This window comes from Schistocerca piceifrons, chromosome 1 (genome assembly GCF_021461385.2).
Source record: "Schistocerca piceifrons isolate TAMUIC-IGC-003096 chromosome 1, iqSchPice1.1, whole genome shotgun sequence".
NCBI classification, from domain to species: Eukaryota; Metazoa; Arthropoda; class Insecta; order Orthoptera; family Acrididae; genus Schistocerca; species Schistocerca piceifrons.
In genome coordinates, this window is record NC_060138.1 from 43,941,365 (window position 1) to 43,955,994 (window position 14,630).

The following is a 14,630-nucleotide window of genomic DNA, read 5'->3' on the forward strand; positions in this document are numbered from 1 at the left end:
GCTCCCCCCCCCCCCCCTTTCCCTCCAACCTCCCCCCCCCCCCCCCCCCACACACACACACACAAACAAACAAACAAACACACAAGTCTCTGGCTCTTTGCCAAAAGTTCACTTTCTGACATTGTGCCTATCTGCACTATATGGTGAGATGGCAAATACAAGAACTGCAATGATGAATACTTGCTATCTTTATTGCATTATTCATAAAAAACCTCCCCCCCCCCCCCCCCCCACCTCCTCCCTATCTTCTTTGTTGCTCAGTCCTTTCCTCACACCCACATCCAGTTGCATAAACAATTACTCGTTTACTATCAAGTATATGGTAATACTGTTTAAACTGTAAACAGCTAGCAGTGATGGAAACAATTCTTGTTGGCAGAATCGTGAAAACTGGCGCATAAGGGCAAGCTTAGATGATGATCAGCAGTGTGAAGAGGAGCTGTATATGAATGGTAAAATAGCTGTGTGGAGCCAGGGGTCGATGTCAAGTCATAGAAATCCAAACAGCAGTAAAGTGATAAAAAGTAGTTACACAAGTGAAACACCATTGCAAGCTGCCATCTGGTGTACATTCCATGTTTCTTCTTCTGATAAACCTATCCTTAGCTGGACAGCTGGAAGGGCCCCAACAGAAGAACCAGAAGGTATGTACAACCAAAGCTTGTTAAAATAGTTATATGTATACAAGTAACTTTGATATTGTTGTTAATATCTCACTAAAGTTAGTGTGTTGTAGAAAAATTATACTGTGGGCACTTTACAGGGGCACCTACACCTGCTGTTTGCTTAATAGATGCTGAAAACATCAAAGTTTATACTCAAGATGGCGAAGATTATGTTTCATCTCTTCAGTTTGAGGTTTGTATTTCAATAGAATAATAATAAACTGAAGTTTTGAGTTATATAAAATCCTATCTCATCAATTCAGCTTGTTATTGGATCCAAATGAACAGCAGAAATATACTTAAAAAGAATTAAGAGCACTTGATCCTCAATTTCATTGCAAAACATAAAAAAGCCTAAATATTTGTTAAAGAAAAGTTTTCATGTCTCCCATTGCCATCACAACTGTAGCATTTAAAGTAAATCTAAAGTTTGTGTAAGTCAGTGAGTCTATATATGTCACATAAAGACATGAGGTGCTTCTACTGTTGCATTTATAAAGTCCCAAATATCTGGCTAATGCTGTTAATAGTGGTGCACTCACCTAAGAGAAGTTGGCCAGAGGTGATATAAAACCCATGTCCTGGTTCTCTTAACAGTCTGTCCTTTGCATACTTCTATGATTATATCCCTTTTTCATCCTGCTCAGTATGAGTCCCATGTAGGTGAGCAATATTCTAATGTGGCTCATGTAACTATTTTGTAAGCAGTCTCCTTTTTAGATTGATAGCATTTTACCAGTATCTTAGCAATAAACTAATGTCTGCCACTGGATTTACGTAAGATTGACTCAGGTATTTGTATGAATTGACTTATCCAATTAGGATTTGTTCATATTATAGTCATGTGAGCTACTTATTGTTTTGCAAAGTGCACAATTTTACATTTCTGAACATTTGAAGCAAGTTGGCAATCTTTGCACAACTTTGAAATATTATCAAAGTCAGACTGGAAAATTTTCACTTCTTTCATATGTTGTTGTTGTTGTTGTTGTTGTTGTTGTTGTCTTCAGTCCATAGACCGGTTTGATGCAGCTTTCCATGTTACTCTATCCTGTGCAAGCTTCTTCGTCTCTAAGTACCTACTGCAACCTAAATCCTTCTGAATCAGCGTAGTATATTCCTGTCTTGGTCTCCCTCTACGATTTTTATCCTCTATGCTGCCCTCCAATACTAAATTGGTGATCCCTTGATGCCTCAGAACATGTCCTACCAACTGATCCTTTCTTCTAGTCAAGTTGTGCCACAAATTCCTCTTCTCCCTAATTATGTTCAGTACCTCCTCATTAGTTATGTGATCTTACCATCTAATCTTCAGCATTCTTCTGTAGCACCACATTTCAAAAGCTTCAATTCTCTTCTTGTCTAAACTATTTATCATCCATGTTTCTCTTCCATACATGGCAACACTCATACAAATACTTTTAGAAAAGACTTCCTGACATCTAAATCTATACTCAGTGTTAACAAATTTCTCTTCTTCAGATACTCTTTCCTTGCCATTGCCAGTTGATATTTTATATCCTCTCTGCCTCGATCATCATTAGTTAATTTGCTCCCCAGATAGCAAAACTTATCTACTACTTTAAGTGTCTCATTTCCTAATCTAATTCCCTTTGCATCATGTGATTTAATTCAACTACATTCCGTTATCCTCATTTTGTTTTCGTTGATTTTCACCTTATAGCCTTCTTTGAAGACACTGTCAATTCCATTTAACTGCACTTCCAGGTCCTTCGCTGTCTCTGACAAAATTACAATGTAATCGGCAAACTTCAAAGTTTTTATTTCTTGTCCATGGACTTTAATTCCTCCTCCAAATTTTTCTTTTGCTTCCCTTACTGCTTGCTCAGTATACAGATTGAATAACATCGGCGATAGGCTACAACACTGTCTCACTCCCTTCCCAACCACTGCTTCCCTTTCGTGCCCCTTGACCCTTGTAACTGCCATCTGGTTTCTGTACAAATTGTAAATAGTTTTTTGCTCCCTGTATTTGACCCCTGCCACCTTCAGAATTTGAAAGAGGGTATTCCAGTCAACACTTTCAAAATCTTTGTCTAAGTCTACAAATGCTAGAAGTGTGGGTTTTGTTTTTCCTTAATCTATCTTCTAAGATAAGTCATAGGATTAGTATTGCCTTATGTGTTCCAACATTTACACAGAATCCAAACTGATCTTCCCCAAGGTTGGCTTCACCCAGTTTTTCCATTCGTCCCTAAAGAATTCGTGTTACTATTTTGCAGCTGTGACTTATTAAACTGATAATTCGGTAATTTTCACATCTGTCAACACCTGCTTTCTTTGGGATTGGAATTATTATATTCTTCCTGAAGTCTGAGGGTATTTCGCCTGTCTCATACAGCTTGCTCACCAGATGGTAGAGTTTTGTCAGGACTGGCTCTCCCAAGGCCGTCAGTAGTTCCAATGGAATGTTGTCTACTCCTGGGGCCTTGTTTCGACTCAGGTCTTTCAGTGCTCTTTCAAATTCTTCACGCAGTATCGTATCTCCCATTTCATCTTCATCTACATCCTCTTCCATTTCCATAATATTGTCCTCAAGTACATCGCTCTTGTATAGACCCTCTATATACTCCTTCCACCTTTCTGCTTTCCCCTCTTTGAATAGAACTGGGTTTCTATCTGAGCTCTTGATATTCATACAAGTGGCTCTCTTTTCTCCAAAGGTCTCTTTAATTTTCCTGTAGGCTGTATCTATCTTACCCCTAGTGAGATAAGCCTCTACATCCTTACATTTGTCCTCTAGCCATGCCTGCTTAGCCATTTTGCACTTCCTGTCGATCTCATTTTTGAGACGTTTGTATTCCTTTTTGCCTGCTTCCTTTACTGCATTTTTATATTTTCTCCTTTCATCAATTAAATTCAATATTTCTTCTGTTATCCACGGATTTCTACTAGCCCTCGTCTTTTTACCTACTTGATCCTCTGCTGCCTTCACTACTTCATCCCTCAGAGCTACCCATTCGCCTTCTACTGTATTTCTTTCTCCCATTCCTGTCAATTGTTCCCTTATGCTCTCCCTGAAACTCTGTACAACCTCTGGTTTAGTCAGTTTATCCAGGTCCCATTTCCTTAAATTCCCACCTTTTTGCAATTTCTTCAGTTTTAATCTACAGTTCATAACCAATAGATTGTGGTCAGAGTCCACATCTGCCCCTGGAAATGTCTTACAATTTAAAACCTGGTTCAACCTTCTTTTATGATTCTTGAACCAAGTGTTAGCTATGATTAAGTTATGCTCTGTGCAAAATTCTAACAGACGGCTTCCTCTTTCATTTCTTAGCCCCAATCCATATTCACCTACTATGTTTCCTTCTCTCCCTTTTCCTACTGTCGAATTCCAGTCACTCATGACTATTAAATTTTCGTTTCCCTTCACTACCTGAATAATTTCTTTTATTTCATCATACATTTCTTCAATTTCTTCGTCATCTGCAGAGCTAGTTGGCATATAAACTTGTACTACTGTAGTAGGCATGGGCTTCGTGTCTATCTTGGCCACTATAATACGTTCACTATGCTGTTTGTAGTAGCTTACCCGCACTCCTATTTTTTATTCATTATTAAACCTACTCCTGCATTACCCCTATTTGATTTTGTATTTATAACCCTGTATTCACCTGACCAAAAGTCTCGTTCCTCCTGCCACCGAACTTCACTAATTCCCACTATATCTAACTTTAACCTATCCATTTCCCTTTTTAAATTTTCTAACCTACCTGCCCGATTAAGGGATCTGACATTCCATGCTCCGACCTGTAGAACGCCAGTTTTCTTTCTCCTGATAACAATGTCCTCCTGAGTAGTCCCCGCCCGGACATCCAAATGGGGGACTATTTTACTTCTGGAATATTTTACTGAAGAGGATGCCATCATCATTTAACCATACAGTAAAGCTGCATGCCCTCAGGAAAAATTACGGCTGCAGTTTCCCCTTGCTTATAAGCCGTTCGCAGTACCAGTGCAGCAAGGCTGTTTTGGTTAGTGTTACAAGGCCAGATCAGTCAGTCGTCCAGACTGTTGCCCCTGCAACTACTGAAAAGGCTGCTGCCCCTCTTCAGGATCCACATGTTTGTCTGGCCTCTCAACAGATACCCCTCCGTTGTGGTTGCACCTACGGTACGGCTATCTGTATCGTTGAGGCGTGCAAGCCTCCCCACCAACGGCAAGGTCCATGGTTCATGGGGGGCTATAATAATGCGTTCCCTATGCTAGTACCTTACTTGCACTACTATTTTTTTTAATTCATTATTAAATCTACTCATGCATTACCCCTATTTGATTTTCTTTTTATAATCCTGTATTCACCCGACCAGAAGTCTTGTTCCCCCTGCCATCGAACTTAAGTAATTCCCACTGTATCTAACTTTAACCTATCCATTTCCCTTTTTAAATTTTCTAACCTGCCTGCCCAATTGACATTCCACACTCCGATCCGTAGAACGTCAGTTTTGCTTCTGCTGATAACGATGTCCTCCTGTGTAGTCCGCACTCAGAGATCTGAATGGGCGACTGTTTTACCTCCGGAATATTTTACCCAAGAGGATGCCATCATCATTTAACCATACAGTAAAGTTCCATGCCCTTGGGAAAAATTACGGCTGTAGTTTCCCGTTGCTTTCAGCTGTTCGCGGTATCAGCACAGCAAGGCCGTTTTGGTTAATGTTACAAGGCCAGATCAGTCAATAATCCACACTGTTGCCCCTGCAACTACTGAAGAGGCTGCTGCCCTTCTTCAGGAACCACATGTTTGTCTGGCCTCTCAGTAGATACCCCTCCATTATGGTTGCACCTACGGTACGGCTATCCGTATCGCCGAGGCACGCAAGCCTCCCCCCGCAGTGGCAAGGTCCATGGTTCATGGGGGGTTCTTTCATATAGTACTTCATTATAGATAATGACATCATCTGCAAAAAGTCTGTGAAATTATTGACTATACTTACCTCAGTTGACATTTTAACTTTTTGTTCCATTTATTAAATGATAGATACTTAGAATATGTGTAAGTAATCAGTGCCTGACAGCACAGTTATTGCCACAGCACACACACACAGAAGGTGTCTCTTCAGTTCCCAGTACAGGACACTATGAGTGCCACTTCCATCCACTGTCATCACCAGGCACATCTTGCAGCCATGATAACAGCAACTACCATCACCTGAAGATGTCTGACAGTTGTGTTGATGAAATATTGTGGGATCTGTACAGTGTTATCCATTGGCAAACATGAAGAAGTGTATTTGCAATAGACACAGCGGGAAACCCTGATGAGTCATATCTGGTGCCTCTATGGGGAGGAGATGGCCAGTGACGTATGAGAGCTGAACGAATTATGTAATAAGGGAGGTAAATTACAGTTAACAATGACAGTTTTATTGAGTTGGCATTACAGGCAAACTACCCCTACATTTGCTAAATTAACACCATACTGGCTCTGCATCCACTAGTAAAATTAAGTAATGGGCTAGTGCAGCTCTGGTGAGAAAGAGGGTACATTATACATGATGGGAACTGCACATAGTGCCCATGAAATTATCACTACACCTAAAGACCTCTTCAAACCTCTGCTGTATCCTGGGACTGGGTATATAGCACTACCTGGGTGCTAGCTGACTGGACTAAACAAGAAGCTGAAGTTTGCCAGATGGCAAAGTATGCCTGTCTTTGTAAACTGAATGCTGAAACCAAATACACCACGACAATGCAATGTGTTTAATCACAGGGACAAAATTATGGACAGCATACCAGTTTCAGTGCTTGAGAAAGGTCTGACCTTTGCACCTGGGCAGCCCCAATGTGAGATGTGATAGCTGGGATGCAGTGGGCAATTTTGAAACCTCCCAGTGACATTGCAGAAGAGCTTAGGAGGGACGCGTGTCGAATTTTAATATAAGCCTCACATAGAAAGTTCAGTATTACTTCAGGCGAAGGGAAGGCTCTGTGGGACTTGAGAGCAGACAGAGACCCTCATTTTACCTGCCAACAAGAGAAAGGCCACTATCCTTCTCTTGTGAATTGAATACAACAAGAGTACAGATGCACTGCTCAGTGACCTGTGTATTGCAAGCTAAGTGAGGATCTGACTGGCAAGGTTCAGAGAAAATTTCTAAACCTTCTCAAGAGGAATTCCATTCCACTTAACATCAAGTCAATCAAGTTCCCCCAAGAATGTACGGTCTACTGAAGATTCACATTGGTGGATCACCTCTTCGTGTCATAGTAACCAACTTTGAAGTGCCTACCTATTTCTTAGCTTTATATCTTGCTTTGTCATTGGGACCTGTCCTGGGAAACTGTGGCCTTCATTTTCAGAATTCAGACGACTTTGTAGGAGGTTTTAGCCAGCTTAGATGATGTACCTTTATTTGTGAAAATGCTTCTATAGGACTCATTAGAGATTATTAACAGTTTGAGAAACACATTGTGATATTATTTAAACATGTACTTACCTCAACTTATTTCTTTTTTAATGACCAACATTTTGAACCAGTAGATGGTGTCGCCATGGGAAGTGCCCTGTCTCCCATAAAAGACCTAGAGGAAAGAGCACTGCAGTCGACAAATCTTCTGTCTTCCTCCTCCTGGCCATATGCTGGCAGTACATGTATGGTTTGGCACCAGGGAATGGAGCCACTACATCTACATCTACATCTACATCTACATCCATACTCCGCAAGCCACCTGACGGTGTGTGGCGGAGGGTACCTTAAGTACCTGTATCGGTTCTCCCTTCTATTCCAGTCTCGTATTGTTCGTGGAAAGAAGGATTGTTGGTATGCCTCTGTGTGGGCTCTAATCTCTCTGATTTTATCCTCATGGTCTCTTCACGAGATATACGTAGGAGGGAGCAATATACTGCTTGACTCCTCAGTAAAGGTATGTTCTCGAAACTTCAACAAAAGCACCTACCGAGCTACTGAGCGTCTCTCCTGCAGAGTCTTCCACTGGAGTTTATCTGTCATCTTCGTAACGCTTTCGCGATTACTAAATGATCCTGTAACGAAGCGTGCTGCTCTCCGTTGGATCTTCTCTATCTCTTCTATCAACCCTATCTGATACAGATCCCACACTGCTGAGCAGTATTCAAGCAGTGGGCAAACAAGTGTACTGTAACCTACTTCCTTTGTTTTTGGGTTGCATTTCCTTAGGATTCTTCCAATGCATCTCAGCGTGGCACCTGCTTTACCGACGATCAACTTTATTCCATTTTAAATCACTCCTAATGCGTACTCCCAGATAATTTATGTAATTAACTGCTTCCAGTTGCTGACCTGCTATATTGTAGCTAAATGATAAGTGATCTTTCTTTCTATGTATTCGCAGCACATTACACTTGTCTACATTGAGATTCAATTGCCATTCCCTGCACCGTGCGTCAATTTGTTGCAGATCCTCCTGCATTTCAGTACAATTTTCCATTGTTACAACTTCTCGATATACCACCGCATCATCCGCAAAAAGCCTCAGTGAACTTCCGATGTCATCCACAAGGTCATTTATGTATATTGTAAATAGCCACGGTCCTACTACACTCCCTTGCGGCACACCTGAAATCACTCTTTCTTCGGAAGACTTCTCTCCATTGAGAATGACATGCTGCGATCTGTTACCTAGGAACTCTTCAATCCAATCACACAATTGGTCTGATAGTCCATATGCTCTACTTTGTTCATTAAACGACTGTGGGGAAATGTATCGAATGCTTTGCGGAAGTCAAGAAACACGGCATCTACCTGGGAACCCGTGTCTATGGCCCTCTGAGTCCCATGGACGAATAGCGCGAGCTGGGTTTCACACGATCGTCTTTTTCGAAACCCATGCTGATTCCTACAGAGTAGATTTCTAGTCTCCAGAAAAGTCATTATACTCGAACATAATACGTGATCCAAAATTCTACAACTGATCTACCTTAGAGATATAGGTCTACAGTTCTGCACATCTTTTTAACGTCCCTTCTTTAAAACGGGGATGACCTGTGCCCTTTTCCAATTCTTTGGAACGCTACGCTCTCCTACAGAAGGGGGGCAAGTTCCTTCGCGTACTCTGTGTGTGTAAAATCGAACTGGTATCCCATCAGGTCCAGCGGACTTTCCTCTTTTGAGCGATTTTAATTGTTTCTCTATCCCTCTGTCATCTATTTCGATATCTACCATTTTGTCATCTGTGCGACAATCTAGAGAAGGAACTACAGTGCAGTCTTCCTCTGTGAAACAGCTTTGGAAAAAGACATTTAGTATTTCGCCCTTTAGTCTGTCATCCTCTGTTTCAGTACCATTTTGGTCACAGAGTGTCTGGACATTTTGTTTTGATCCCCCTACCGCTTTGACATAAGACCAAAATTTCTTAGGATTTTCTGCCAAGTCAGTACATAGAACTTTACTTTCGAATTCATTGAATGCCTCTCGCATAGCCCTCCTCACACTACATTTCGCTTCGCGTGATTTTTGTTTGTCTGCAAGGCTTTGGCTATGTTTATGTTTGCTGTGAAGTTCCCTTTGCTTCCGCAGCAGTTTTCTAACTCGGTTGTTGTACCACGGTGGCTCTTTTCCATCTCTTAGGATCTTGCTTGGCACATACTCATGTAATGCATATTGTACTATAGTTTTGAACATTGTCCACTGATCCTCAACACTATCTGTACTTGAGACAAAACTTTTGTGTTGAGCCGTCAGGTACTCTGAAATCTGCTTTTTGTCACTTTTGATAAACAGAAAAATCTTCCTACCTTTTTTAACATTTCTATTTACGGCTGAAATCATCGATGCAGTAACCGCTTTATGATCGCTGATTCCCTGTTCTGCATTAACTGTTTCAAATAGTCCGGGTCGGTTTGTCACCAGAAGGTCTAATGTGTTACCGCCAAGAGTCGGTTCTCTGTTTAACGCTCAAGGTAGTTTTCAGATAAAGCACTTAAAAAAATTTCACTGGATTCTTTGTCCCTGCCACCCGTTATGAACGTTTGAGTCTCCCAGTCTATATCTGGCAAATTAAAATCTCCACCCAGAACTATAAAATGGTGGGGAAATCTACTCAAAATATTTTCCAAATTATCCTTCAGGTGCTCAGCCACAACAGCTGCTGAGCCAGGGGGCCTATAGATACATCCAATTACCATGTCTGAGCCTGCTTTAACCGCGACCTTCAACCAAATTGTTTCACATTTCGGATCTCCGTCAATTTCCTTCAATACTATTGCACTTCTTATCGCTATAAACATGCCTTCCCCTTCACTGTCCAGCCTGTCTCTGCGGTATACATTCCAATCTGAGTTTAGGATTTCATTACTGTTTACATCTGGTTTCAGCCAACTTTCTGTCCCTAGTACTATGTGGGCATTGTGACCGTTTATTAATGAGAGCAGTTCTGGGACCTTTCTATAGGCCATCCTGCAGTTTACTATTAGCTCATTAATATTGTTATTCCCTGTTGCATTGTGCCTACTGCTACCTTGCCGTGTCTCAGGAGGCGTCTTGTTGGGCCTAGGGAGGGAATTCTCTAACCAAAAAAACCCACATGTGCACTCCACATGTACTCCGCTACCCTTGTAGCCGCTTCCTGCATGTAGTGCACGCGTGACCTATTCCGGGGGACCCTACATTTCTCCACCCGATAGCAGAGGCCGAGAAATTGGCGCCCCAGATCTCCGCAGAATCATCTGAGCCTCTGGTTTAAGCCTTCCACTCGGCTCCAAACCAGAGGACCGCGATCGGTTCTGGGAACGATACTACAAATAGTTAGCTCAGATTCCACCCCACGAGCGAGGCTTTCCACCTTCACCAAGTCTGCCAACCGCCTGTACGAACTGCGGATGACCTCTGAACCCAGACGGCAGGAGTCATTGGTGCCGACATGAGCAACAAATTGCAGTCAGGTGCACCCAGTGCTCTCTATCGCCGCCAGCAGGACCTCCTCCACATCTCGGATGAGACCCCCCGGCAAGCAGACAGAATGAACACTGGCCTTCTTCCCCGACCTTTCTGCTATTTCTCTAAGGGGCTCCATCACCCGCCTAATGTTGGAGCTCCCAATCACTAATAAACCCCTCACCCCATGTGCCTGCTCGGACCTTGCCGAAGGAGCGGCCACATGTTCACCAACAGGCAGAGCGGGCGATGCCACACGGCCAGCCTCCACATTGACCCTCCGACTCGTGCGCCACTAACGCCGCTGAACCCGCCACTCCCCTTGGGGAGAGGGTGGCCCAACTATGCCCGGTACCCGCGAAGATGTCTCGACAGCAGGGACAGTGGGTGAAGCATGTAACACCTCGGGTGTACCATGCGATGCACCAGACTCCCCACTGCCGATACACTCCGAGGCAGCAGCCTGAAGACGGCTGACTGCGGCCATTAACACGTTCAGCTGTTTGCGAACAGTGGCCAACTCCTCCTGCATCCGTACACAACAGTCACACATCCTATTCATCCTACCTATGTTTCTGTTGCATTTTAACTCACTCTATCGGACTATACAGTTTACTGTGGAATTGGAGAAAGGTGGCAGCTTACCATTCCCAGATGACATTGTTGGAAGAAAAACGTACTGAATGCTGGGACATAGTGTCTACTCCAAACCAACTAACACAGAGTTATTTGCAGGCAAAAAACTGTCATCGCCCTGCACAATGTGGACATGTCTTATGCTTCCTGGTACATAGAGCATAAATTGTCTCAGATCCCGACAGACTGCCAAGTGAGCTGCAACACTTAAGAACAGTGTTCCAACAGAATGGTTATTCTGATAAACAAATATGCAATGTGTTCCAAGCAAATGTATGGGTGTAAATGAAGATGCTGAGGCACCCACTTCAATTGCTTTCTTGCTGTATTTTGGCAGCATGTCTTCAATCATGGAAAGAATCCTTAAAGAGGCACATCAAGTGTAGTTTTTGTCTATCAGGAAAACTGAGGAATTGATTGTTTTTGGTCAGAGATGACATTGGTTTTAGAAAACACCGCATATATAGGATTCCACGCCAGTGTAGGAAATCTTATACAGGGCAGATGTGTCGCACCATACAAGAACATTGCGTTGAACACCAGTGATATACACATCTGGACCAACCTGATAAATCAGTTACAGCGGAGCATTGCCTGAATAAAGAACATTATGTGTTTTACAAGAAGACAGGTTTTATTGTCAGCATCATCATTCTGGGATTATGTGGTACTGGCTGCCATTAATTGAAAAGAGAAGGAACCAGATCCTCTGAGTGTGTCTGGCAGCACATTTATCCCCTGGTGCATACATGGAAGCCCTCTCTTCAGCTCTTAGTAGGAGTCACTATGAATGCTGCTTCCATCCAGCTGTTGTCGCCTTCCCATGCGTGCGTAATTCCTACTTCTGGCCAGATGAATCTCAATGACAATGTGTAATCACCTGTCACATCCTGTAGCAGTGACAAAAGCATCTACTACCAACGGAAGATGTCGAACAGTTGTGTTGATGAGATATTCTTGTACTCGGACTATGTGACAAACCCAAGAAGTTTTTTTGGAGTAAAACAGAATTAAAAGTTCATTTAAAGCTTATTTATTGTCACTAAACACTTAAATGATAGTCACTGTGCCAACAAGAAGTTTCATTATTATTGCAAAAGAGATCAAAAATCTGCAAAGACTTATAAGAGTCTACTCTATTTACACAAGAGGCAATTTATAAAGTATGTGTGGGTTAGTAATAAGCTTTTAATTTTCACATAAAATACGAAGTTGGTTAATTAATTTTTGTTCATTTACAGGTTCATGTGTGTGGTCCTGGTGTATATTGAATAGCCCCCACCACAGTACTGTATCATGCCACTAGAGAAGCCCAAAAAAAAAAAAGGTTCAGGCTACTGTTGAAGTGAAGTATTGTGAGGTAATTTGTTTTCAGCAACAGAAGAAAATGTTCAGCTGTATCAGGAGGATCCAGTTGACTTCTTTAACTGTCTGAATTTTTCCTGACACAGCAGCCCGTTTTCCATTGCTGTCGAAAATGATTACGTTACATTACATTATGTTACCACATGATGCTGTAAAAGGCAGACTGCCAATCGCTAGTAAAACATTTCCAAAAAAGACGAATTTGTTAAGATCTATTACAAAACTAAGTGTTAGGAATTCTTTTTTGAAGATATTTGTCGGGAATGTAGCTGTTTATAGAACTGAAACATGCATAAGAAGCATTTCAGACACAAAGAAGACAGAAGCTTTTGAAATGTGGTTCTGTGCAAGAATGCTGAAGATTAGATGAGTAGATCAAAAAACAAATGAGGAGGCACTGAATCTAATGGGGGGAAAAAAGAGGTTAGCATCACAACTTGACTAAAATTATGGGATTGGTTGATAGGACACATCATGAGGCATCAAGAAATTGTCAGTTTGTAATTGAAGGAAGAGTGGGGAATAAAATCTGTGAAGATGACGACTACTACTACTACTACTACTGCAACTACAGTGTTTTATCAAAGAGTTGTGCAAGTTTGCTTTAGCTCCTCTAGAGGTGTGCTATGGTACTGTGGCAGTACTGCTGACATACAATTACAAACAAATAATTGAGACGGGAAAGTAGTCACCAGTCACTCGCAGTTCAGTCTGCACTTTATTGCAGATCTATATTTCAGCTGCAGTATAGCTATCATCAGTGTGTATGAAGTGCATCATGTAGACTCAATAGTTTTGTAAGCTGAGTCTGCATGACTTGCTTCATATACACTGATGATAGCTGTACTGCAGCTGAAATTTAAATGTGCAATAAAGTGCAGACTGAACTGCGAGTGACTGGTGACTTTCTTCCTGTTTGAATTGCATCACAGTCACTGTGCACAACAGTTTCACTGGAATACAGTCGATGAAACCAATGATTAATTAATAATTGTCCTTTTTTGAGATGATAATAAGACTGTTATGACTGTTCCTCATACATGTTACCAAATTCGTGGAACTTCCTACAACTGACTCTACATGACCGTGGAACATTACTTATTGGAGGCCAACTGGAGACCGTATGCAATGATTGTATTCTACTATGGCTCAGTGGTGAGTGACTGTAGCAGTGTTTATGATGCTCACTTTAAGAAATGAAGGAAGAGTTTTACATAATATTAAAATAGACAGCAAGTAACAAAAATGGGCATTGTGTTGTCATCATCATTGATGCACAAGTCACCAAAAAGACTTGCACTATGTCACTGAACAACCCCAGATGGGGTCATCCAACAAGTAATGCCTTACGATCATTTCATTTCACAATATAAAATACAAAAATTGGGAGCAGTACTTTTACATCTCTGACAGTGAAGTTACTTCATTTCCCTATTGACTGTATATTCTTAAAATGACATTAATATTAATTTATATTTTCTGAGGAGAATTTCAGGCACATATGTTTCTGCTGTGTAGCCTACTAACATTCTCAAAGGATATTCTAGACTCCAAAATTTTATGTTTCAGATGTTTTATTAACTGAAATGTTTTCCTGCTAAAAGTATGCATTTTTGGGTGCAAAGCAATTAAGGCTACAAGATATTCCAGTATATCTTTGATAGGTTTGCATTCTAAAATTTGAATTATTATGCAACAGAATTTTTCAGTAGTACAACCAAGGCCTGCACCATGTCATTCATTGTTGAGAGAAATGTTTCACACTGGAGAATGAATACATAGAGTAGCACTAACAGCAGAACACAACTTGAGTTTCTCTAGTTGATAATTAAAACTTTCTGACCATTCCTCTTGCATTCCTTATTTATGTATCACATGGACGTACATATAAAACATACACAATGGAGTACAAAAGGAATGTGCAAGACCTCTGGTTGCAACATGTTCACAACTGCCAAGATGGTGCACTGTGTATATTTGAATGCAAGAACAGGGCGGGTAAAAGTACACAAATGGAATCTGAACCAGATTTCGTATCTCTCCCAGCTATAGTGACTTGTTTTCCTTGACAAAACTTTATCAT

At 41.5% G+C, this 14,630-nt stretch overlaps 1 protein-coding gene across 1 annotated transcript in view; it reads left to right on the forward strand.

The window, feature by feature from the left end:
* The window catches only part of LOC124797781 (anaphase-promoting complex subunit 1), a 349,586-nt gene that overhangs the window by 42,380 nt on the left and 292,576 nt on the right, over window positions 1-14,630 (forward strand). Inside the window, exons 3-4 of the mRNA XM_047260813.1 lie at window positions 380-644; window positions 764-858. Coding sequence (XP_047116769.1) covers window positions 380-644; window positions 764-858 — 360 coding nt within the window. The remainder of the gene's footprint in view (window positions 1-379; window positions 645-763; window positions 859-14,630) is intronic.